Below are 26331 nucleotides of genomic sequence, written 5' to 3' on the forward strand. Positions count from 1 at the left end.
TTTCCACAATTAGTTCATCTAACCCTGTACCTTTTTGCTCCCCTGTTCTTCAGTATCTCCTCCCACTTTAATCCATAATGCATTTTTCCTTTTCCAGTTCTCCTTTATTTCTCTCTCCACTGCTCCAACTGAATTTAGCAGCTTGTCAAAATATATCCTCAATAGCTAAGGTCTACTACCATCTTTATTAATCTATTTACATTGTCTGCCACTCCTATTTCTGATCATTCTACAGTTTTTTCTGGTTTTCTTTCCTATACTGCTTGATTATCATGGTGCATTTAGTCACCCACTTTCTCTTTCCCCCCTGCAGCAACTTTTTGGGCCTCCCTCTATCTCAATTTATAATTTTCTTTGCTTCTTATTTCCTTTTGTTGAAAACCATAGATAAACAGTATTTTTCTTATATACTGCAGCAAAAGTGCACTTATGATATACACAGCTTTTCCTTTGAATGCTGCAATTGGTAACTGTTTGTGCAAAGAACATTGGGAGCTGAACACTATGAATCACGAGTCTGATTTGGATAGCAAATGACACTGCTTGTTCATTATTTCCTTTGCTTTGTAAATTAAGTTAGTTGATATAATGTTTAAGACTAGCTATTAGGTCCCCACCCAGCACCTATTACATTCAAACCTGACCACCACCTCATATGATGATATTCAGAAAAAGAGCCAAAAGTTTCTGACAACCATGATTAAAAGATTGAGCAATTCTCACTGGCTACCATATACTATTTGCTACAGCAAATAATAAACCTACCAGCAGCGTGAAACAGGAGAGCTCGGTCCACCTTAAGTGCACTTTACTATAACTGTTTCCATAACTTCAGAATTCCACCAGGATGTCATATCTCCTATAACCAGTTCTTCTGTGACCCAATGTTCTAAGGATATTCAGTGGTATTAGAAGGCTTATGGAAACTGAACACCCAAATGACCCAGTGTTTTCTCGTCAGACTAGTACAACCAAAAAATTGCTGAATCATTCTTCCTCAGTACTGTGTAATACCACATTTAATGTATGAAGCAGAGATGTAACAAAAATTACAAAAATTTATCCTCATCATGGGAATGCACTATGAATGTGTCATTAGCTTTATCTGCAAAATATGATTGGTTTCTAAGCTGCAGATGATTGGTTTCTAAGCTGCAGAATAAAGAGTTCTTGGCGCATAGCCATATAGAATTTACCACAAACCCATGTTCAGTTTGTGCAGCTGGTTGCTGATCTAACTGGACTAAAATGCAGTACCAATAACCCATTCACAACCCAAATTATCACTGATACCACCCATCAAGGATACCATGTTCTAAAATGTAGAAGAGAACTAAATATAAACCCCTTGCCCAAATATTTTCAGAGATGTTTCATGACTTGTCTCTCACGCACCACATCATCTGTTTTGAACTTGAGCTGTACCTTCAATGGAAGTGTTTTGAGCCATCAGTTTATCTAGCATTGGGATGAAGGTTGGTTGGTTTGTGGGGGTTGAAGGGACCAGACTACAAAGGCCATCGGTCCCTTTTTCCATGATCATGAATCATCTACAAGAAAGAAAAAACAAGCAATGGAGATGACAAGGGACGACACACAACAAGACATAGACAAAGACCAGAAAAGAGGACTTAAAAGCACACACAGTGTTACAGTGGTTGGCTGATCATGGAGGAGAAAAAATCCAACCACCAAGAAACACACTAAAAACCCCCAATCTAAAACTGTAGCCAAAGGCCAGACTCAATACAAAAAAGAGAAAAACCCCCAGATCGAACGATAAAAGTCTCCTGCATGAATAAAACTCAAAACTGAGCCTGCCATTGCAGCGTCATCCGTTAAAAGGCCAGGGAGCGTATCAGGCAGCGTAAACGTCTGCCTGAGCACAGTTAAAAGCAGACAGGCCAATAAGATGTGGACTGCTGTCAACACTGATCCACAGCAACATAGAGGTGGGTTCTCGCGGTGCAATATATGACCACGCATCAGCCAGGTGCGGCCAATGCATAGCCGGCAGAGAACAACTGAGCCCTTGCGAGAGGCTCACAAGGAGGAGCGCCACACACCTGTAGTCTCCTTGATGACCCAAAGTTTGTTGGGGGAAGGCAGGGTACGTCATTCATCACCCCAAGTACTAAGGACTTATTGCCGCAATAGTGGCTGGAGATCACATTCTGGAAGGTCAATCTCCAGGGCTGGTGTGCTGATAGCCTGTTTGGCCAGCGTCTCAAAACGTTCATTACCCCGGATGCCGACATGACCCAGGGTCCACACAGACCACAAAGCAGCTGCAACGGGCAAGAGTATGGAGGGACTCCTGGATAGCCATCACCAGACGAGAGCGAGGAAAACACTGGTTGATAACTTGTAAACCACTCACGGAGTCACTACAGATGAAGGACTCATCTGAGCAGGAGCAGATATACTCTAGGGCGCGAGAGATGGCTACCAAGTCTGCCTTGAAAACACTGCAGCCAGCCGGAAATGAGCGTTGTTCAGAATGATCCCAAGAGTAATAGCATAACCAACTCCACCAGCAACCACCAAGCCATTGGTAGAGACCACGTCAGAGCTGTGAATCAGGAGGGACAGTCCTTTGGGCCGTGCCAAATCCAGCTGAAGCCATAGGGGCATACGTATATGGGCCCGGAAAAAGAGGTGGAAGAGGGAAAAACTCAAGCCCAGAGAGAAGAACCCAGATGCAAACCACGATCGTACAGCCGGACCGGGGCTGCTGTCCTGGAAGATGGATGACCGAGTTGGTGAACAGGAGATGGTAATTTGGATGCCCGGGCAAGCTACAAACATGTGCAGCATAAGCAGTTAGTAGTCGGCACCGGATCCACAATGGACGGACACCAGCCTCCACAATTATACTGTTTACAGGGCTTGTGCAGAAAGCTCCAGTTGTGAGTCAGATCCCGCATTGAAGAACGGGGTCAAGCAACCGCAAACGCAGAAGGCGATGCCGAACCATAAGCCAGGCTCCCATATTCGAGACGGGACTGAATCAACGCCTGATAAAGTCGTAGAAGTGTAGACTGACTGGCACCCCAGCTGGTGTGACTCAAACAACAGAGCGTTAAGATGCTGCCAGCACGTTTAAGCTGCCGAATACGAGGGAGCCAAGTCAACCGGGCATCAAAAAGCAATCCCAAAAAACTGATGCATCTCACCACAGCAAGAAGTTCGTCGTCAAGATAAAAGCCGTGGCTCAGGGTGAACAGTGTGATGCCAGCAGAAATGCATGATGCACGTCTCGGTGGCCAAGTCTGGAAGCCATGCGTGGCAGATAGTGCCCTGTAGCTGCCTTTCAGTAACCACAATGCCAGTGGAGCTATAGTACAGGCAAAAGTCATCAGCATACAAGAAGCTGATACGGACATTCCCACAGCTGCAGCTAGCCCACTGATAGCAACTAAAAAGAGGCAGACACTCAAGACAGAGCCTTGCACGACCCCATTCTCCTGAACTCTGGAGGAACTATGGGAGGGATCAACTTGCACACAGAAAGAACGAAGAGACAGAAAATTTTGAATAAAAATTGGGAGCGTGCACCGAAGACCCCACCCATGAAGCGTGGTGAGGACTTGATGCTACCATGTCGTATCATATGCCTTCCGCATGTCAAAAAAGACAGGAACCAGATGCTGATGGTGGGCAAATGCCGTGTGGATGGCAGACCAGATTATCAGTGGCAGAGTGGCCCTTACGGAACCCACCTTGGGATGGAGCCAGAAGGCCACGAGATTCAAGTAGCCAACTCAGCCTTCAGTTCACCATGCGTTCGAGCAACTTTCATGGAACGTTGGTGCGGCTAATCTGGCAGTAGCTGCCCACCTCCTGTGGGTTCTTGCCAGGTTTCAACATGGGGATGATGATGCTTTCCCACCACTGTGATGGGAACTCACCCTCAACCCAGAAACAGTTGAAAAAGTCTAGTGGGCGTCACTGGCAGTTCACCAAGAGGTGTTTGAGTACCTGATAGTGGATGCGATCCGGCCTGGGAGCCATATCAGAGCAAGTGGCTAGGGCACTTTGGAATTCCCATTCACTGAATGGAGCATTGTAAGATTTGTGGTGGTGCATATGTAATGAAAGGCTCTGACGTTCCAACTGCTCTTTCAGGGAGCGGAAGGCCAGAGGGTAACTCGTAGAAGTGAAACTCTGAGCATAACGCTCCGCTAAGAAGTCTGCAATTGTGTTGGAGTCAGTACAGACTGCTCCATTCAGGGAAAGCTCAGGTAAGCTGACGGGGGGTCCAATACCCATAGAGTCACCTAATCTTGGCCCAAACCTGCAATGGAGAGGTATGGATGCCAATGGTGGAGATATACCTTTCCCAGCACTCCCGCTTCTGTCTGTGAATAAGGCGTTGGGCTCGGGCGCAGAGCCACTTAAAGGCAATGACGTGGTCCAGTTACGGGTGCTGCTTATGACATTGGAGGGCCTGCATGCGACCGCGAATTGCCTCGGCTATCTCTGGTGACCACCAAGGCACAGTCCTCTACCAAAGGGACCCAGAAGAACAGGAAATTGCAGATTCCACTGCAGAAACACATGTGAACCACCACATCAATGGCGCGAGGGCCCACTGGAGGCTTAACCACAGGGACAGCCGTCGCCACCTGGAGCACCAAAGTTGCAGTCACAGTATACAAGGTAGTCATCTCCACTGGATGAGGCCATTCATATTCCCTCTTTGCATCCTGATAGGTAAGCCTGTCCAGGATTTTTATTTCCATGTGTCGACACACCTTATGGAGAACAGGGCAGTCAGGCAAGCAGGGTGGGTGGTGCTTCCCACAGTTGACAAGTAGGAGGAGGCACCCATGGAGCATCGGGTGCAGAGGATGACCAATCCCTGCATGTGGCGCTGATAGTACGAGATGACATGTGACCAAACTTCCAACACTTTAAGCACCGCATAGGGGGAGGGACATACGGTTTCACGTCACAACGGTAAACCATCACCTTGACCTTTTCAGGCAACGTGTCGCCCCAAAAAGGCACCAGTGGCAACCCTGTTGTCTTTGGGTCCCATATGCATGTGCTGGATGAAGTGGACATGACGTTGCTCTAAGTTGGCATGTAGCTCCTCATCTGACTGCAAAAGGACATCGCTATGGAAAATAATACCCTGGACTATGTTAAGGCTTTTACGGGGCGTAAGCAAGACAGGGATGTCACACAGCTTGCCACAGGCGAGCAATGTCCGCGACTGGGCTTGGGAGGCCGCCTGGATCAATATCACCCGACTGCGCATTTCGGACAATGCTGCCACTTCCCCAAACCTATCTTCGAGGTGGTCTATGAAAAACTGGGGCTTCATTGCCTGAAAGGCCTCTCCATCAGTCCTGCAGCAAACCAGGTACCAAGGCGAATATGACTCAGGAGACCGAGTCACCCCACGGTCCTCCCAAGGCATGGCCAGGGAGGGAAACGATTGGAAATCAGGTCACAGTTGCAATCTATTACAGTTATCAAGAGTTACTGCACCTACTGCCATTAGAGCATACAGAACTCGTGGAAAAACTGTTTATTAAATGTCACAGGGGAGGGAACAGTAAACTTTCCAATGTAGACAAACTCATCAAATACCTCTTCCGTCTAAAAAGAATACCACTGCATTCATTCTGTTTTTCACTTTTTACATTTGGAGATATTAAGCACAACAGTGTGACAAATGCATAAACAAATGTTTAAACATGTCACATTCCAGTATCTGCAATCTTAGAGGATTATCCAGTTGGTTGGTTGGTTTGTTTAAAAGAGGGGGGAAGGGACCAAACTGAGGACATTGGTCCCTTATGCCTAATAAAACAATGCCACAAGTGTGACAATAAAACAGACGAGTCAAACAACACAAAACGGAAAGAAAGGAAAAACCACAAGAACAAAGGAAAGGCAACGAACACTAAAAGTAACAAAAGAGGACAAGAAAACAACAGAGACGCTAGAAACAGAAGAGAGTAAAACAAGAAAGCAGATTACAGTGGCTGGCCAACCACGAGAATAAAAAGGAAAAGCCAGCCACTCTGCAACACATTAAAACCTCCACCCTAAAAGCACTAGGGTGGAGGACACACAGGGACAAAGGACATGCGCTAAAACTTTGATCAAATGATAAAACTCACCCTCACGAATAAAAAACAAAACTAAAATCAGCCAATGAGTTGTCAGATAAAATGAGAGGCAACGAGTCCGGTAACTCAAGATTTCATCGCTGGACAGTCAAAGTGGGAAAGTGCACCAAAATATGAGCCACTGTCAACCGGGTGCTGCACCAACATTGAGGTGGGTCTTCACAGCGCAAGAGGTAATCGTGCGTTGCCCAAGTGTGGCCAATACAGATCCGGCTGAGGACAACTGATTCCCTCCAAGGGGCCCATATGGAAGCCTTCCACACATTCGTCATTTCCTTAATGACATGCAGTCTGTTGTGTGTACTGTTATGCCATTCCGTCTCCCACAGCCGAAAAACCCTACGGTGTACAATAGAACGCAGGTCAGGTTCAGAGATGCCCAACTCCAGAAGCGGTTTCCCCGCATAGCCTGTTTGGTCAGCCTGTCAGCAAGTTCACTGCCTGGGATGCCAACGTGTCCTGGGGTCCACACAAACCCCACTGAACAACGGGGCCGTCCAGGGCATAGACGGACTCCTGGATGGACGCCAACAAAGGATGGTGAGGGTAGCACTGGTCAATAGCTTGTAGGCTGCTCAAGGAGTCAGTATACAGAAGAAATGATTCCTCGGGGCATGAACGGATATACTGAAGTGCACGATATATGGCCACATGCTCTTCAGTGAATACACTGCAGCCATCAGGCAAGGACTGCTGCTCAATATGACATCTGTGGGCAAAGGCGAAGCCAACATTACCATCAGCCATTGAGCAATCAGTATAAACCACTTAAGAGCCCCAGAACACTTCAAGAATCGAGAGGAAGTGACAGTGGACAGCTGCAGGGTTAACAGAGTCCTTAGGGCTATGCGAAGCTTCGTCCTACAGCTGCACCACCGAGGTGTACATGACTGGACCTCGAGCAGAGGTGGTGAAGGGGACTCCAGTTCAGACAGAAGCGATCGCACGCAAACTGCAATCATTAGCCATGACCTGGGCCACCTATGCGGGAGGTGAACTGCCATGGTTTGGACAAGAAGATGGTAATTAGGATGTTCAGGAGAGTTATGAACGTGTGCAATGTAACTGGCAAGCAGTTGTGCACTTCTGATCTCCTTTGGAGGAACTCCAGCCTCCACCAGTACGCTTGTCACCGGACTAGTCCTAAAAGCTCCTGTCACTAGTTGAACTCCGCAATGGTGCAATGGGTTGAGCAAAAGACAATGCTGAGGGCACCGCTGAACCATAAACCACACTCCCATCAATGCGGGATTGAACAAGGGCTCTGTAGAGCTGCAGCAGCGTGGAGTGATCTGCACCCCAGCTGGTGTTGCTCAGGCAGCGGAGGGCATTGAGGTGCTTCCAACACTTCCATTTATGCTGACGAAGATGAGGAAGCCAAGTCAAATGTGTGTTGAAAACCAAACCTAAGAGTCAATATGTCTCCACTACAGTGAGTAGATTGTCATTGAAGTAAATTGCTGGTTACGGATGAACAGTACGATTCTGACAGAACTGAAACTTCCTGGAAGATTAAAACTGTGTGCCGGACCGAGACTCGAACCCACGTAGAGCACTTGCCCACGAAAGGCAAGAGGTCCCGAGTTCGAGTCTCGGTCCGGCACGCAGTTTTAATCTGCCAGGAAGTTTCATATCAGCGCACACTCCGCTGTAGAGTGAAAATCTCATTCTGGCTGACAGAACTGCATAACATGTCTTCATGGCAGAAAACTGGAAGCCATGGACTAGAGCCCATGACTGCGCCTTGTGGATAGCTCGCTGTAGGCGAGCTGCAGTACGAAATGTAGAAGTTGTCTACATACAGAGAAGGTGAGACGGAGGGCCCAACAGCTGCTGCTAGACTGTTAATGGCCACTAAAAATAGAGAGACTCAATACAGAGCCCTGCAGGACTACATTCTCCTGGATATGGATGGAACTATGGGAGGCACCAACTTGGACATGGAAAGTACAGAGCGACAGGAGGTTCTCGATAAAAAAGGGAGCGGGCCCTGCAGACCCCACTCATACACTGTGGGAACGATATAATGTTGCCAGGTCGTGTCGTATGCTTTACGTAAGTTAAAAAAGATGGCAACCAGGTGTTGGCATTCGGAAAAGACTGTTCAGATGGCAGACTCGAGGGGCACAAGATTATCAGTGGTAGTGTGACCCTGGCGGAAGCCGCCCTGACATGGAGCCAGTAGGCCAAGTGACTCCAGAACCCAATTCAACTTCCAACCCCCATTCATTCCAGCAGCTTACAAAGATCATTGGTGAGACTGATGTGCCGATAGCTATCCAAATCAAGCAGATTTTTACTGGGTTTGAGCATCGGAATGATGGTGCTCTCCTGCCATTGCGATGGAAAGATGCTGTCGCGCCAGATCCCGTTGAAGATGACGAGGATATGTCGCTTGCAGTCAGATGAGATATTTTTAATCATTTTAATCATCTGGCTGTGGATCCGATCAGGCCCAGGAGCTGTTTCAGGGCAATGTGCAAAGGCACTGAGGAACTCCCATTCTGTAAATGGGGCATTATAGGATTCACTGTGGTGTTTAGTGAATGAGAGGACTTTCCCTGCCAGCCGCCATTTGAGAGTGCGAAAGGCTGGGGGAGGGGGGGGGGGGGTAATTCTCCGATGCAGAGGCTCGAGCAAAGTGCTCGGCAATATTGCATTTGCATCAGTAAATAACATGTAATTTATAGTAACACCTGTTGAGGTCTGGTACCCGAAAAGATGTTTGATCTTTGCCCAGACTTGGGAAGGTGATGTATAGCACCCAATGGTCGAGACTTATCACTCCCAACATTCCTGCTTCCGTTGTTTGGTAAATTGGCGAACACGGGCACAGAGCCATTTAACGGCTACGAGGTGCTCCAGTAAAGGGTGACTCTTATGCCCCTGTAGAGCTCACCAACGCTCCGTAATTGCTTCAACGACTTCCAGTGACCACCAAGGGACTGCCTTAAGCTGGGGGCACCCTAAAGAGCAGGTGATCGTGTTTTCTGCCGCAGAAACAATTGTTATCTGCTCAACCATCATACTGATGTTAGCATGTGGAGGAGATTCAATGGTGACAGCAGAGGTGAAAGTTTCCTAGTCCACCTTGTTTAAAGCCCGTCTGGGCAGGCGTCTGGGGGCCTGACACCAGGGCAGTGACCACACAGGTCGTCATGTGCACTCCAGCGGATAGATGGGAGAAGTCCTGGGCTGCAAATTGATAAATCAATGGTCAATTAACTACCGTGAGCCACACTGAAATGTGTGGCGGCCCCAGTATTTAAGAGGCAGAGGTCGAACTGAGACAGTAAAGTTTCGACATCTCTGCCTCGGCCAGTAAGCACGGTGCCAACCCACAAGGGGTTATGGGTGTTAAAATATCCCAAAAGTAAGAAAGGTTTAAGGAGTTGATCAATCAGTGCAGTTAATACGTTCAGGGGTACTGCACCACCTGGAGGAAGATATACATTGCAGACAGTTATCTCCTGTGTCGTCATTATGACAGCCACAGGTTTAAGAGGGGTTTGAAGGGGCAAAGTTTCACTACAGACCAAGTTTAGGACAAACACAAACTTCACCTCACACTCAATTATAATGACCACGGTTCCTGTAATATCCCTTATAGCCGCGGAGGCAGGGGTACGCATTGCCGGGAACCAGGTTTCCTGGAGGGCAATGCAGATAGCAGGTGTAAAACTTCACAGTTGCTGTGGCTCAGCCAGATTGTGGAAAAAAGTGCCACAATTCCACTGGAGGATGGCATCATCATGACACTGGGAATGCATGGAACATTCAATGAGGCAGTTTATGCCTCAGGGTCACCTGCTGCGACCGACTTATTGCCTGAGCAGTCTATATCCAAGTGTCTGGTGAGATCTAGGTACTCAGCAGACACCAGAATCGCCACCCCATCCTCAAACACATAGCTTATAGGTAGTGGTGGTGTGGGTGCCACTGCAATTTCCTTGGTCTTAGGGATCTTCTTTTTGGATTTCTCTCGCCGCGCCTTGGGTTTCCCTGCCTGGAAGGACTTCACTGGCTCAGTCTCCAGGACTGAGGATGAGCGTGAAGCCCTATGACCAGCCGCTTTTGAGTTCTTCAGCCACTGGCGGGTGTCATCTTTCCCACTAGCAGAAACCTAGGAAGGGAGTGACCCAAGGGACCCCTTCCTAGTGAGAGAAGCCGAAGAAGACTTACACTTCTCTGGCTTAGAAGTGGGGACGGACGTCCACAATGGTTGCGGGAGGGGGGGGGGGGAGTTGCTCCTGATGTAGTAGGGAAATGCCCCCCCCCACCCTCAAGGGGGCAGGTGTAGTCTTCTGGCTCTGAGAGCTGACTGGGGCTGGCGGAGCTGATGGTGTCTGAACTGTTGTAGCGGCAGCATAAGACGATGTCATACGTACAGGATGCAAACGTTCAAATTTTCTCTTAGCCTCAGTGTAGGTCAGTCAGTCCAGGGTCTTGTACTCCATGATTTTTCTTTCTTTCTGGAGAATCCTGCAGTCTGGCGAGCAAGCCAAATGGTGCTCTTCACAGTTGACACACATGGGAGGTGGAGCACATGGAGTATTGGGATGTGATGGGCATCCACAATCTCAACGTGTAACGCTGGAAGTACAGCGGGAAGTGTCCAGTCACCTCTCCTCAGTTTAGCAAGTTTAAAGGAACTTTCTGTTTTGCAACCATTTCCCATTATTTGTCATTTCAACATTCATGCAACAAGGCCAGAACCATAGCATGATTTTTTTACTCCAGTGAAAATTTTTGGAGGTCTAACTGAGTATTTCTGCCTATCCTACATCATTTCAGTGACAGAATCATTAATGAATGATTTTATGAAAACGTTTCCACCTACACTGTTTTTGAATTTATTTATTCACAGTTGTGATTCAAAATTAGTATGTTTAATAACAGTCTAGGTGAATAGTTCGGTGCATCAACACAGATTTATTGTACACTAAATGTGCTCCTGATTTATGATTGAATGGAGGTGTTTGTTTGTAACGAGAAGCTTGATAGTGGTTATGGGTTGTTGCATCTGATTACAATGTCACAATACACTGAAGATGGTCTGTTTATGACAAGCTGGTTGTGTAATAAATTTATTGATACAGTTCTGTGCAACCACTGATTTTTTAACAGTGGAAGTATGTTGTCATTTCTGAACTCTTGTGAGACTATGTACCCCAAGTATGTGGAAGAATGATTAGTTTACAGAGCTCACCTAAAACCAAAACACCTTAGAATTTTTCCTTAGATCAGTAGGCCCAAAAGTTATATCATAATTTACCAAATACTTCTCACATTCTTCTAGTTAGGCTTATTTTGACTTCATTTAGGATTTGCTTGTAAGTCAGGAAGATAAGAAATGCAATGATCTTCCACCTTTTACAGAGGATCCATCGTATCTTTTTCCTCATACAACTGAGAGAAACTACGGAAAACCTTAATCTGGATGGTTGGACAGGCATTTTAATACTGTCTAGTAGCTGTAACACCGCATCTCCTTGCATCATACATATTTATCAACTAGGCTTTGACTGAATCAAAAATCTGTGTGACTTACCTTACATCAAAATTGCAAAAATTTTGAACACTGCAGTTTAATCCCGATTGTGTATCCTCATCCCACAAAACTTTGCACAGCATATTTCTGTCTGAACTGTGCTGCACATATTTTCTCTAATTTCATGGGTCAGTTGAACTCACCAATACCAGATGTCTGCTTTAAGTCTTTATGTAATATATGTGTGGAGTAATACATGGGCAAATGAAGAACACTAAAGTTTAGTATGTAGAAGAGGGACAGCAATGTCATACTCAAGGCTCCAATTAACCCAATTCACTGCTAGCGCCATCTACACATCAATCATCTTACCAACAATCTATAACAATTTACTACATGTAGTGCTGAATATACAAGGCAGATTATGCACTATGTTTCAGCAGAATGTAAATTCCTTTCCATTCTTACAGAATAAAAGTAAATTATTACTGCCCGTTATGGATAAACTGAGTCTGAACACAAGACATTTTATAATAATGATTAATGAAGTTAAGATACCAGCTTTGAACCAATTAGACTAGCAAATTCACTATTTTTTCAAATGTAAATGCAATGTTCCTCGTCACCTTATTAAAGGGGTATCTTACTCATATACAAAAAGTGATCCATAAATACTTTTGTTCACTCAGCAATCAAGACTAGTGGCCCGAGCTCAAACAAGGAAAAAAGCACTATCACCTTCAGCACAGCACTCCATTGCCCTAACAGCATATAAACTAAAGTATTTGTCACATTACATTAACTGAAGCCTTCGGTACCACTTCAACTCTCACCTAGATTTTCACCTTTCAATTTAACCTACCCCTCTAACTGCATTACAGGACAGTGAGTCACCCAAACAAAGAGTGTCCATCTGTTACTTTGACTGCCTTCTCAAAAAGCACATATTCAAAAATTGTACATATTCTTCACATTATTGTTAACTAATTCCCTAAGTAGAAAAGTTGGACTGTCACAGGTACACACTTATAAAATTTCAAAAATTCACATAAGGAAACAACATTTTTGTAAAATATGTGGCTCTAAGCAGATAAAAAAAAAAAACACACACACACACACACACACACACACACACACACACACACACACATTCAAACTTAATGTTAACATATTCCAAACGTCACTAGGAAAACCTGATTTAAACAGTGTTTTAAGACTGAACTTCTAGTTAAATGCATCTTTTGTTTTTATAGTTTCATTCCAGTAATCTGATATATTCTTCCTGTTGGTGTTTACCTTGCAAAGAATTTCATTCATAGATAACTACACATCACCTGATTTTATAGGATACGTACAAGGCAGTGATGGGCCAGCTGGGTAAAGGAAAGTAACTTCATCAAGATCTTCATCTTTTGTTAAAATATAAGCTAACCACCATTTCTTGTCACACACAGCAGTAACATATCCATGATCGTCTTTCAAAGTCAATCTTTCTGGAGATTTTGTAACTGTTTCATCAGTAGATTGTGTTGTGTCTGATAAAGTCTTTGCCAATATTTTTTATGTACTTGACACAGTTGTATAAAAGCATGCGGCATGTATGTACCTTTTTTTGAGAAACAACTGACTGAAGTGCTCTTCCAGGAAGCTCTCAATTTCAATATACTCTATGTTGAAAATAATTTCACTTTTAATCACTGAATTAGCTTTATTCGAAAACAGTAGATTCCTATGGTATTGTGCTCTAGACAGTTATAAATATGACATAACTCGTGCTCCATTCGGTTCTCTCCTTTGTAATACTCTACAAAGGGGTGCACTGTTGCATGATCACTAGTCAGTTTTTCAGAAAATAATTCAATTAAAACCAATGAGGTCTTCTACATCATTTCTAAGTTGCACCTGTCTACTGAAACCCACTACCAAAAAGTGATATTTTCAACCACATTATCATCAAATGCACTTTGTAGTGTTCTTTTTATTGAGTCACTTCCTGGACAAGAACTACAGTTTCCCATAATGCATTGGAATGATGCTGGGATGCGCAGAGGCCTATTCTCCATTGGTCAAGATACCAAGCTTAGTTTGGCATTTTTGTTTGTTTCATTTTAGAGCGCAAAAACACCTGGGGTCATACATGCCCAAGTCAAAACTATTGAACAGTAAGAGAGGAGTTACAAAATCGCTACATGTCAGTCCCAATTGCCTTAAGAGAAGACAGTTATAAACAGGGATGTGGGGAAAAGTCTGTGAAATACACTATAGAGGATTGGACGCCCAGGATTAAAAATTAAATGGTATTCGCCATATTGCTAAGATGGATAAAAAGTAAAATGTGGTCGACAACCCACGCGTCGCTCACTAAAACTGCCGATAGCTCAGACGACAAACCCAAGCAAGAACATAGCAAGCAAGCACTCTGTCATCTGGCCACAAGTGGCCCATCGGGACCATCAGACCGCCGTGTCGTCTTCAGCTGAGGATGCGGATAGGAGGGGCGTGTGGCCAGCACATCGCTCTACCAGTCGTTAGATGGTTTTCTTTGACCAGAGCTGCTACTATTCAGTGGAGTAGCTCCTCAATTGGCATCAAGAGGCTGAGTGCACCCCGAAAAATGGCAACATCGCATGGCGGCCCGGATGGTCACCCATTCAAGTTCCGGCCACGGCCGACAGTGCTTTACTCTGGTGATCTTATGGGAACTGGTGTATCCACTGTGGCAAGGCCGTTGCAAGTGGGAACATAAACAGTTAAAAAAAAAAATTAAAAAAAATGGGGATTCCGTCAGGCAATGGTGGACAGTTAAACCTTGGACACAATGTGCACAAAATGGTGGGGGAGCGCCACTTAAATGATGACTGCTAAACAGGCAGTACCCTGTATGAAACCTAGTTAAAATGGCCTCCTCCCAGCAGGAGAGCTGGCAAGAGATTGTCCTAGTTGCTGGGAGAGGCTTAATAAATCTGGAGCTTATTCCCATGAAGGGAAGACCAATGACGATGCCAAAGTGACACTACCTCCTGACAGACAACACATATCACTGGAGGGAATATAGGAACTAGTGGGCTGAGGTACGAGGACTGCAGCCTTGGCAGCAGCTTCAGCAGCCTCGTTTGCTAGCAGACCAACCTGGCCAGGATACCCACATATACATCACTGTGGATCCATCAAGATTAAGTGACAGTTTTCCCGGACCCATTGCATTAAGGTATGAGCAGTGTACAGCACACAGAGACTTTGAGAAGTGCTGAGAGTGTCTCAGCAGAGGACACAATTGAAAAGCCTGTATCACCAGATGTACTCCGTGGCCTGATACAAGGAGATGAGCTCGGCTGTAAGTTTGACATTTTGATGTGTGGTGCAATCACATATTGACTGCATTCCACTACGACCAGCTAGAATGCAGTGTTTTGGACACAGTTCTGCAAATTTAGAAAACCCAATCTTCATTGCTGGAAATTTAGCTTTCAAACTTTTATATGCTTCTTTTAAATTACGCAAAACATGTCTTTTGGATATTACTGTTCTGTCTCAGTCCTCCCCATTGACCGTTACACAGTCTTTCTTTCCTTGTATTACTCTTCTTATTTCACAATCCCCATAAAATAATTATGCACTGTTTGCACAACTTCTTGTGACAAATTCTTTACCAGCTTTTGATCAGGACTGACATACTTCTTCTCTTCAAAAGCTTTTTTTTTGCAGCGTACCATGTAGTTGGGAGCACTGGATTCATGCATCATCTTCCTAATATCCAAAGACTCAGGCAAACGAGTTAGTAGCATTAGTTTCTTTTACCTACTACTTGAACAAAAACTAGCTTTCAGGTTATCTATTACAGAATGTTCCATTGACTCACATTCACTTTCTGAGGGATTGTCTGCATTAGCAAAATACTGTTTTTCAAATGCTAACTCAATGATTTTCAATTTTTTGGTGGAATAATGCTTCATCTAAAGTTTTATACTATGAGCAGGAGACACTCCTAATTCCTGAAGAGATACATTTAGTGTCTCCAGAAATTGTTTCATTATCATCATATGAAAATTTACTATAATCACCATGTTCTTGAATATTTTTCAATGAACCAATCTGCTTCCTATAATTATCACAAATTTTTGATATCTTTCGGATGAGATCAGGAAACAAATCACACATCTATTCAGGCACATTTAATAGTGCCTTTATGCTTTTCACTGAATGATTCTTTTTTGTTTTTATTTTTTAATGATAGCAATGTTGTAGTGTCCAATATCTGTCTTCCTGAGCCATCGTCTAATACCACCTAAAAGTAAAATTTGTATATGTTTCTGTACAGAAGCTAAGAAAATATACTGAAGCAACGAATAATGACTTAGATAATTTTGTTCGCTAACCAACACCTTACAAAATGGTAACAAAGCTTGTGTCACCACATTAATCACCAACAATAGTCACATCCACTGTCATTAAATCAGCATGAAGATGACAGGTTTAACGCAACTGAATCCAAAAAGCTCCAGACACCACAGTTACAGGTGACTTTACTCTAAGCTGGCATAGCAGAGCTTAAGCAGCTACAATAATAGCAGTTAGCTATTTATGACTGAGTTAACAACTGAAATTCTACCCCAGTTTGTTCTTTTTACATATAGTAATGCAAGTCTTAATCACAGTTACAAGTTACAATTGTATTAAAAAACCCAGTTTTAGTACTTTTGATAAAATAATCACTCATCACAGTCACTAGTGGCATTTTAAACATATTACAAATAAATTTATGAAAAAGTGTAAATTTATTTACTGGTAGGTTAAATTATGTATATGTCCAATCTACAAATTTTACAAAAACGTTATTTAGAGAAATGTGCATTTTTAAAATTTTATGAAAGTGTGAAGCATTACATACAATATTTTGAAAATATTTGAAGATGCAAGTTTTGAGAAAAGAAAATTTTAAAAATCCATCTCAAACCCATACTGTGTTTATCACAGGAGAGCTCATGGAAGATGCTGCAAAGTAACACCTATCCCACCATTTCAGTTTAAATAGAAGAGTTCCTGCAGCAACTTTAAATTATTTTTTACAACTCTACAGCGACTTATTTTCAAAAATGGGTCAACAGATTTTAATAAACTTAAGTATATCTCTTAATCTATATGTAGGCTTGCTTTGGGTCAAGTTTCAGCAAAATCTGAGACGGCAAGTTAAAATTCATGTTAAAAGCGTGTGTATTTGAAATGGAATGACCCTATGACACTTTAATTGGCATAAGGCTAACTATAACATTTTGCATGTTAATTTAATTTTCATAAACAAATATAAGTGGGTTCTTTAAAGAAACCAGAATGGTTTTCTAGTCAGATTAAAGTACAACAACCCTGTCCCTACTGTATGTGCAATGTTGTGCTGATCATACACAAACTCCATCAAATATCTTGTTTCAGAATTCAGTGGCCCCTGTTAGTTAATTTCTTATAGTTAACAGTAGAATGACTGATGCACAGAATGCAACACTGAAGTCATATGAAGCTATATATGCAACTGCATTCACAATGATCATTTTACATTAGTTGCTCAATTTATATTTGTACACAACGTCAAAATCAGTGAAGGCGCCCAACAATGCAATTTTTGTCATTGCACCACAAAAACAATGGTCACATTTCTCACCTTAATAGACTTTTATTGGCTAATTCGAGCCTACACGTCACTCCTCATACAGTACCTTACTCAACAAGAGCTTAATAAAAGGTAAGTACCTGCGATTTTCAAAATAATGCATCTACATCGTAAATAAAGCTAACGGGCGCAAAATCAATTTCTCATGCAGTAAAACGTGACTTGTTATGGAACACAGATTGTTATATTGAATGTATATCCGAAGACGGGATTTTGCAGAATTATAGAGAGTATACTTTGTTGATAAGAGTATCAGAATAATATCTTGGAAGCAAACTATTAAGGTGCAGTAAGTTTTTCCTTACTATACCGTTGAATTCGTATATAAAACCATTATTTTACAACAATGGTAAGCACTTTTTCCCGACGTTTACTGTTTGATTTCTCCTAAGAGTATGCTCAAATAAATAAGCCAAAGACCACAACAATCAAAACAGTGGTGAATTCAGATTTAATGGCGAACAGAAAGCTAATTACAGGCCACTTTCAAGTGCACAAAAAGGTAACAAACAGTCGGATCAAAGCATTATTGAAATACATGTTAATATTTCTGATTTTACCAATAACTCGAATCACTCTTTTAAATTGTTGTTCAACAAGCACCACGTTGAATTCAATTAAATGTTTACAGCTGCAAACAGGCCATTATCCACCGCATACACACACATATACAATGCAAATATATAGAGGAGTCCATGACATAGAACAAAAATGCACCATTAACAATTCAAGGCTTGGTAACTTACTATTTAACACCCTGCGTATTGGACGAACTCCCGTTCACAGTCTACCACGCCCCCCTTTGCCGAAAATCATTACGGACCACAATCAGAATAAGCATCAGAAGACAGAAGTACTGACAGAGTTAAACACCCATGCCATCGACTACACAACAACGATATCGGGAACTGCACGCACTCCTATTAATAATTACCTGAGCAGAATCCATTTCGCTATCTTCTGTTATGTTCAACTGCTCCAACAACCAACAGCCTCCAATACTCTACCAGTCTACCTAACGATTTTGGTTCTGGCATATAGACACCAAAGCTCAGCTTCGACAGATGTAACACTCAAACATAATGCTTGAAATTCTCAGACGAGTGGTCTCCATACTCTATGGTGGTCTCCAACGATTAATTGCAAAATTATAGGCCGTTTCAGTGATCAATAATATTCCAATTAAATTTATTCATGCATAATTCGCACTAGTGGAATATTAACGTACCACAAGTACTTACAGAGTCAAATCAAATTCTCTTATTTGTCTTAAGAAAACACTGCTTTTGCATGAGACATCGTCTTGTGTAAGTTATTTATATACAGACTATAATGTTACAACATAATATATTGTTACATACTGAATTTATATAAATGTCAATTTATACTTGTGTTTACAAAGCTTATATTGCAGATCATTTAGTTCACATTAGAATTAAATTATTAAATCATTTACACTAGTACACATGAGTTTCTCAACATTGTAGAAGGCCCTTCTTTTATCCATGATTTCATCGCCATTTTAAATTTATTGTGTGGCAGTCCCTTAACACTTTTTGGTATCTTTTGCAGAAACACCACACCAATGTGTGCTAAATTATTTTTAGAATTGGATAGTCTAGTGCAGGGGAATTCATCAGGTTTCTGTTCGTGGTTGGTTGGTTGATTTGGGCGGGAGGGGACCAAACAGCGAGGTCATCGGTCCCATTGGATTAGGAAAAAGATGGGGCTGGAAGTTGTCCACACCCTTTTAAAGGAACCATCCCAGCATTTACCTGAAGCGATTTAGGGAAATCACAGAGAACCTAAATCAGGATGGCTGGACACGGGTTTGAACCGTCGTCCTCCTGAATGCGAGTCCAGTGTGCTAACAACTGCGTCACCTCGCTCGGTGCATTCTCTTTCACATAGACAAGAATTTTGAGTAGTACAATCTGGGAACAGTAAGTATTTTTATTTGGTGAAATATTATTTTGAAGAGGTTGTGTTTTGCAGACCAAAACTGCATCTGATTACTTTCATCTGCCAGAGGAAGGCATTCTTAGTGCCAACAGAGTTTCCCCAGAGTATTAGCCCAAAATTCAATAGTGCATGGAAAAATGCAAAATAGGCCATCAGGAGGCAGTCTTGATTGACACAGCTTTTTCATTTTCTTATCGTGTACACTACTTTAGATAGTTTATTGCAAATCATTTCTGTCTGGATATTCCACATAACTTATTGTCTAGTTGGATGCCTGAACTGACTCTTCCATGAGATTATGCAAGTCAGTATCAAGAATCCTGAGAGAGAAAAGTAAGTGTTCTGTTTGGTTATAACTTAGTTTTCATCTATTATCCTTGAACCACTGAGCTGCCTCTTTCATCAGGAGGTTATTCATTTGTATTGTGACCTTTCCATCTGTTTGAGATGTGGGATAGCGGTATCATCTGCATACACCACTGGTTTACATGTCACAAGACTTGGCAGGCCATTAACTTCAGTGGCTGCTATGTGGTAGAATAAGGTTAGGCTTCTCTTTGTTTGACTTACTATGTGTTGGAGTTTTGTGGGGAATTCCATTTTTGCCTTTTGGAATCCTACTAGCAATTATGTTGGAGGCAATAGTGTGGATCTCAGGCGTCTGTGCATTGCATGATAAACTGCTTCTTCCAGTGTTGCTGCTTCTATCCTTGCATCATTCAGGCTATCACCTAGTGCATACAACAGGTTAACTATGGCCATTCTCCCATCCAATGCACTTCACCAAGGTTGAATTCTTTCCAAGTTGTTATTCATCGTCTCCACGTTGCCTTTTGTATACTGCACCAATTCTCATGCTATTGAGCACTTTCTGCATCACGTATTTCAACTGTTTAGTATGTCATTCAGATGCAGTGCTAGTGGTATCCTCTATTTTCCGTGTTTGTTCTATTGTTTTATTAAAGTTTTGTAAATCTTCACTGTCTGCAGTGCCAGATATGGTTTTCAGCAACTTCTGCATCCAGCTATCCTCTTTTCTTCCTGATTGACACTTGTGATATTGTTTTGGTTAACTGGTTTAGTTGTGGTATCGATTCGATTTCTTATACGAAAGTCTTAGCTCATGATACTCGATTTATATTTCATCAGAAACATTCACTTTCCACACTTCCTCGTGTAATTCCGAGAATACCTCTGGTAACCTGTACACCTCATTTCGCATTTAACACATGTCAAAGATTAACCTTAATGTCCACTGATAGCACATATGGTTTTCTGGTGAACGATAACTCAGAACCGAGTGGCTGCTTCTGAACTGTATTTGGTACTCCTTCCTTGATGAAATGAAGCATTACGAGGACTGCAATTCCTGTATGGTATTTGTGTGACTCTACACATCATAATTTTTCATTTAAACAGCACACCTTGATTCTAGCAACCAACATATGAACACATGGTGAACTTTACTGTCAAATGATACCTTAATGAACACAAAGACCAACTCACTAAGATATCTGAAAATTATGCTTCATAAATTACCACATGGATTATTGGAGAATGGAACTGCACAATCAGCTAATGCACTGTTTACACTTTAACATTCTGTGGAAAAATTACTACAGAACAAAAACTACTGTCAGAACAAGAATGGAAAATAAAAATGAGTCCATGAAATGTCTCCGAACCTCTTGATTGATTGAGAAAGATCGATCATCCTCTAAAATCAAACTTAAGTAACACCAATACTTTTGTCCATCTACCAGTGGATTGCATCAATCCACTACTTATAATAGTGTAAAAACAGTTTCGAAATAATTCGATATTAAAAATTTAGATGAATATACAAGATTACAAAATATACCTGACACTTTAATTATAGCAGATATTTTCGAAAATTTTAGAAATACATGCATTAAATCTTGAAAACTCCATCCATATTGGTATTTTACAGATCCTAGTTTATTGTTGGGAGTCTATGTTAAAAATGACAACATTTCAATTACATGTACTAGACAATTATCATATGATTTTATTGCTTAAAAATAGAATTCGACTGGAATTTCTCAAAATCTTAAAAGATTTGCTAAACCAAATAATAAATATAGGTAAAATTTTGAGCCAGAAGAACAATCAAGATATATTTCATATTTAGAGGCAACTAATTTATATGTTTGGCCAATGCCTCAATTTTTACAATTTAAAGATTTTAGTTGGTTGGAAACAAAATGCTTTAATTCTGGAAAAGTTCTTCGAATACCAGATGAAAATAAATATGGCTACATATTAGAAGGAGATTTAGAATATCCAAAAATTACATGATTTACATAAAGAATTACCATTAGCATCAGAAGGAAGAATTAACTATTAACAATATTAAATAATAAAGAAAAACATTTTGTATGTTATCGAAATCCCAATCAATGTTTAAGTAATGGTTTAAAATGAACGAAAATTAATAGAACCTTATCATTTGTTTGGCTGAAAAAATATATTCGTTTTAATACAGAAATAAGAAAAAATGCAACTAACAAAATTGAAAAAGATTTCGGTAAAGTTAATGAATAATTCAGAATTTGGAAAAACAATGGAAAATATAGGAATAGAGTATTAAAACCAAACAGATCGAAATAATATATAAAATATCTTTCAATACCGAATTATGAATATACTACTGTAATTCCAGAAAATCTATTTGCAGTTTCTGTGAAAAAACAATCGTAAAATTCAATAAACAAATTGTTATTAGAATAAGTATTCTAGATATTTTGTAAATAAAAATGTATCATTTCCATTTCAATGTTAAGAAACGAAAATACTGTGAAATAATTGATTTATATTAAATGGATACAGGTTCGTTTAGTTATGATATAAGAACTGAAGATTTTTATAAAAATATGAAATCGATGATAAACGAATTTGAAGCAAGTGCTTATTCAAAAGGTAATAATTCTGGAATTGCGCAATTAAACAAGAAAGGTTTAGGAGAAATGAAATATGAGAACTGTGGAAAAATGATGCTACAGCACAATACTTCAAGGACGAAAATGTATGCTTATAAAGTTGGTGCTAGAGTTCAGAAAAGTGAAATTAGTTTTGATCATTACAAACTGAACAGATAACAAAACAATATACAAAAACGAATTTAATTAAATTATTTCAACTTGAATTGTGTACAGTTGAATGTACTAAAATTGTCTGATGTTCTGATAATACTAAACGTATTATATTACAAGATGGAATTAATACATTACCGTATGGTCATTATAAATTAAACTCAAATAAAGTAATATATGATAACTATGATTTTTATGTGAATTAAACAGTCCCATAGAAAATTAATGAAAACAATGAAAGACACAACTTTTCAATTTTTAGTATTTTTCATTATATAGTAATTTTTGTTGTTCTTTCAGATATACTTTACAAACCAATTTACCACAAAACATAAAACTTTTTGGTAATTCCTTTCTTTTTGTCTTTGATTATAGGTACAGCTATGGATATATTGAGAAAAAAATTTTATTTCATTTTTACAATTTTTACAAGTAAATATTTTTTTATTCCACTTCTTAATAATTCTTTTATATGTTCATTTTTATTTTCTCTATATTCCTTTTGTTTCTTTTTTTATAAAATCAAAACATCCCATTTTTAAATGTGTATACTTGTTTGTGATTTTTATATCGTTATGAATTTCTTTTCCTTGTTTGCACAATGGACAAATCATCTTATTTTCACTTTGATTTAAAAAGAAAAAAATATTAGAATATTTTAAATAAATTTTATTAAACATAAATCCAGTAGGTTTCAGATCTAAAAAATAACAAATTTATATAGAACAATATAAAAGTTTAAATAATATTTGGTGAAAAAATAATCCTTGGTTTTATGCAAATCAAGGTGCTGATGTTTTAGAATATAAACATCCTCTAGATGCTGTAAAATAACACGTTAAAGAAAAATATTAGAAAATATTCAAAAATTTAAGTTCCAGTTTTCCTACACTATCTGAAAATATTCAACACGATACAAAATTTTTTAATCTATCAGGTTTAGATATGAATTCACAAATAACATTTGCAGAAAATTATCGAGATTTGGCTCATGAAAAAGTTTTACCATCTATTCAAGACCATAGTGAATATTAAGCAATGAAAGATATAATAGATCCCTATAAAAACAGAATGAATCATTTAGAATATTTACATAATATTAAGGAAAATTATGTAAAAAACAAGATGAATTATATTCTAGAACTGTAGAAATTGTAGATGAAAGAATTCAACATATAATCAGTTTATTACCACATGTTGTTCTTTAATTAACTGCTGAAAATTTAAGACCTACTTATGTTACATTCAGATTATACAATAATAAATTTATTTATGATTATTATGTTATTTGAACACAATTTACAACGTTGAATACAAATAAATATCATCAGAAATAAACATCCAATCTGTGTAGAATTTTTAGTAAATATTTACATAACAAATACATTTAAATTTGTATTAATCAAAAATATCAACTTCAAAAATTCTGTGTTGTCTGAATTATGTCAATATCTAGGATTACTATTCATGAAATCAATTGTGTGATCATATACATTCTTAGAACATAAAATTGCATTTCCAACTATTTTCTTCAAAATTTAATTTTAAATAATATTTGTATCAATTTTTATACATCACTAATAAACAAATTTCATTAAAACAAGTTGAATCCATCAATTCAAATTAAAAATATTCAAATAATTCCTACATTAAATCGTTTGGGTTGATCTTTATCTGAATATCGAAATAGTCCTTATCTTCTTTAATAAACGGGCACAATATTTCGGCGATCATACATTCGCCATCATCAGGTGAACTGACGGACTGAGCTCCTGTGAACGTGCCAACACGGAGATCCGTACGCTATGGCTGCTCAGAGGGAACTGGGCTCAGTCGCGGCGGCGGCCGATTTAAATACCCTCCGCCCGCGGCGCGCTCCCTCCGCTGTCCGCGCCCCGCGCCACGGTCGCGCGGTGGAACAGATTGCGACGGCGTCTGAGATGACGTCGGAGTGATGGCTCTATCCGCCGTGGTCGTCACAACTATACGTTTGTTCGATTTACTCTTGATTAACCCAATCGCTGGTTCCCAAGCCTTGCTAAGATTATAGCCACAGTCACGGTTTATGAGGCTGTCATTGCTGCGAATTTCGATGGCCTCTCTAACAACATTGTCCCAGTATCTCGACGTCTGTACCAGAATCCTTGTGCGTTCGTACTCCATAGCCGACAAACAATGTTCAGCGACCGCCGACTTGCTCGGATACGTCAGTCGAGTGTGCCTCTGGTGCTCACGGCATCGATCCTCGACGGTACGCATCGTCTGACCAATATACGACTTGCCACACTTACACGGAATCTGGTACACGCCGGCCTTCCTCAAACCGAGGTCATCTTTGGCGCTCCCTACCAGTGCACGAGTTTTTATTCGGAGGACAAAACACAGTTCCGAACCGGTGTTTCTTCAAAATGCGGGCGATTTTCCCCGAGAGTGCGCCTGTATATGGAATACACGCAGTGCCTACCTCCTCCCTCATGATTTCTTCCATCTCCACAGGTTGTGCTGTAGTGGTTGGGCGGAGAGCACGTTGAATCTGCCACTGAGTACCCATTTTTTCGAAATACAGTTCTCAGATGTTCCAATTCCTGGGGTAGACTCTCTGCGTCAGAGATAGTGCGCGCCCTATGTACTAGAGTTTTAAGTACCCCATTCCTCTGTGAAGGGTGGTGGCAGCTGTCTGCGTGCAAATACAGATCAGTGTGCGTTGTCTTCCGATACACCCCATGACCTAGGGTGCCGTCAGCCCTTCTCTTGACCAAGACGTCAAGGAAAGGTAATTTACTGTCCGTTTAAGTCTCCATACGGAATTTGATGTTGGGGTGTATGGAGTTTATATGTGTAAGGAAGTCAAGGAGTTTATCCATACCATGTGGCCAGATGACGAACGTGTCGTCCACATAATGGAAAAAGCAAGTAGGTTTCCATTCGGATGACGACAGGGCTTCCTCCTCGAAGTTCTCCATGTACAAGTTTGCTACCACCGGTGAGAGTACGCTACCCATGGCGACTCCCTCCGTTTGTTCGTAGTATTCTCCATTAAAAAGAAAATACGTGGAAGTCAAGACATGCCAAAAAAGTTCGGTGGTCTTCTCGTCAAACTTCTGACTAATCAATTCTAGTGACTCTCGCAGGGGTACCCCCGTAAACAAGGAAACGACGTCAAAACTCACCATGATATCTGACTCATCTATCCTGAAGCTATCAAGGCGTTTAACAAAGTCCGCGGAATTACGGATGTGATGAGGGCATTTACCAACATAAGGACTTAATTTTCCCGTCAGGTATTTGGCCAACAAATATGTAGGTGCCCTGATGTTGCTGACAATGGGGCGTAATGGTACCCCCTCTTTGTGAACCTTCAGGAGTCCATATAGTCTAGGCGGTACCGGACCTTGTGGTAACAATTTCTTAGCGTCACCCTCCAGTAAATCTGCGTCCTTGAGAAGCGACCTCGTCTTGTTCTCCACCTTCTTTGTAGGGTCAACGCTGATCTTCCGGTAGGAATCGTCATTTAGGAGGCTCTGCATCTTATCAGTGTAGTCCTTATGGGAGACAACAACTGTAGCATTGCCTTTTTCAGCCGGTAAGACAACAATTTCAGACTGCTCCCTCAGATCACGAATGGCCGCCCTCTCTTTACTGGTGATACTTGACTTCATCGGCTTCGATTTCGTCAACGCACGACAAGTTTCACGACGTATTTCCTCAGCTGATTCAGGTGGAAGTCGAGCTGCAACCTGTTCAACAGCACTAACAATTTCTGCGACTGGAGTGAACTTGGGGGTGGGAGCGAAGTTGCGACCTTTCTGCAAAACCGAGACTGCATCATCACGTACGTGAGAGAGTGCAATTCATCCGCAGGAGCCATGAGTTTATCTCACAGGAATTACTCAAACTACATTTGCAACTAACTAGTAATTTCACTTCTTTTTCCTGGGATTGGATTGATGGTGTCAC

At 41.1% G+C, this 26331-nt stretch overlaps 1 protein-coding gene across 3 annotated transcripts in view; it reads right to left on the reverse strand.

Annotated features, from left to right (window-relative positions):
- Positions 1 to 18382, reverse strand: part of LOC126248592 (synaptoporin-like) — an 89872-nt gene extending 71490 nt beyond the window's left edge. Inside the window, exon 1 of one of the 3 annotated variants that reach the window (XM_049949715.1) lies at positions 18234 to 18352. Coding sequence is in view for 2 of the 3 variants with exons in the window: in XM_049949712.1 (XP_049805669.1) it covers positions 18234 to 18248 (15 nt within the window). In the remaining variant the exon portion in view is untranslated. Of the gene's footprint in view, positions 1 to 18233 lie in introns of all 3 variants that reach the window. The other 2 variants (XM_049949712.1, XM_049949714.1) reach the window with 2 other exon arrangements.
- Positions 18383 to 26331: the final 7949 nt, after the last annotated feature.

The sequence above is a fragment of the Schistocerca nitens genome, chromosome 3, assembly GCF_023898315.1.
Source record: "Schistocerca nitens isolate TAMUIC-IGC-003100 chromosome 3, iqSchNite1.1, whole genome shotgun sequence".
NCBI classification, from domain to species: Eukaryota; Metazoa; Arthropoda; class Insecta; order Orthoptera; family Acrididae; genus Schistocerca; species Schistocerca nitens.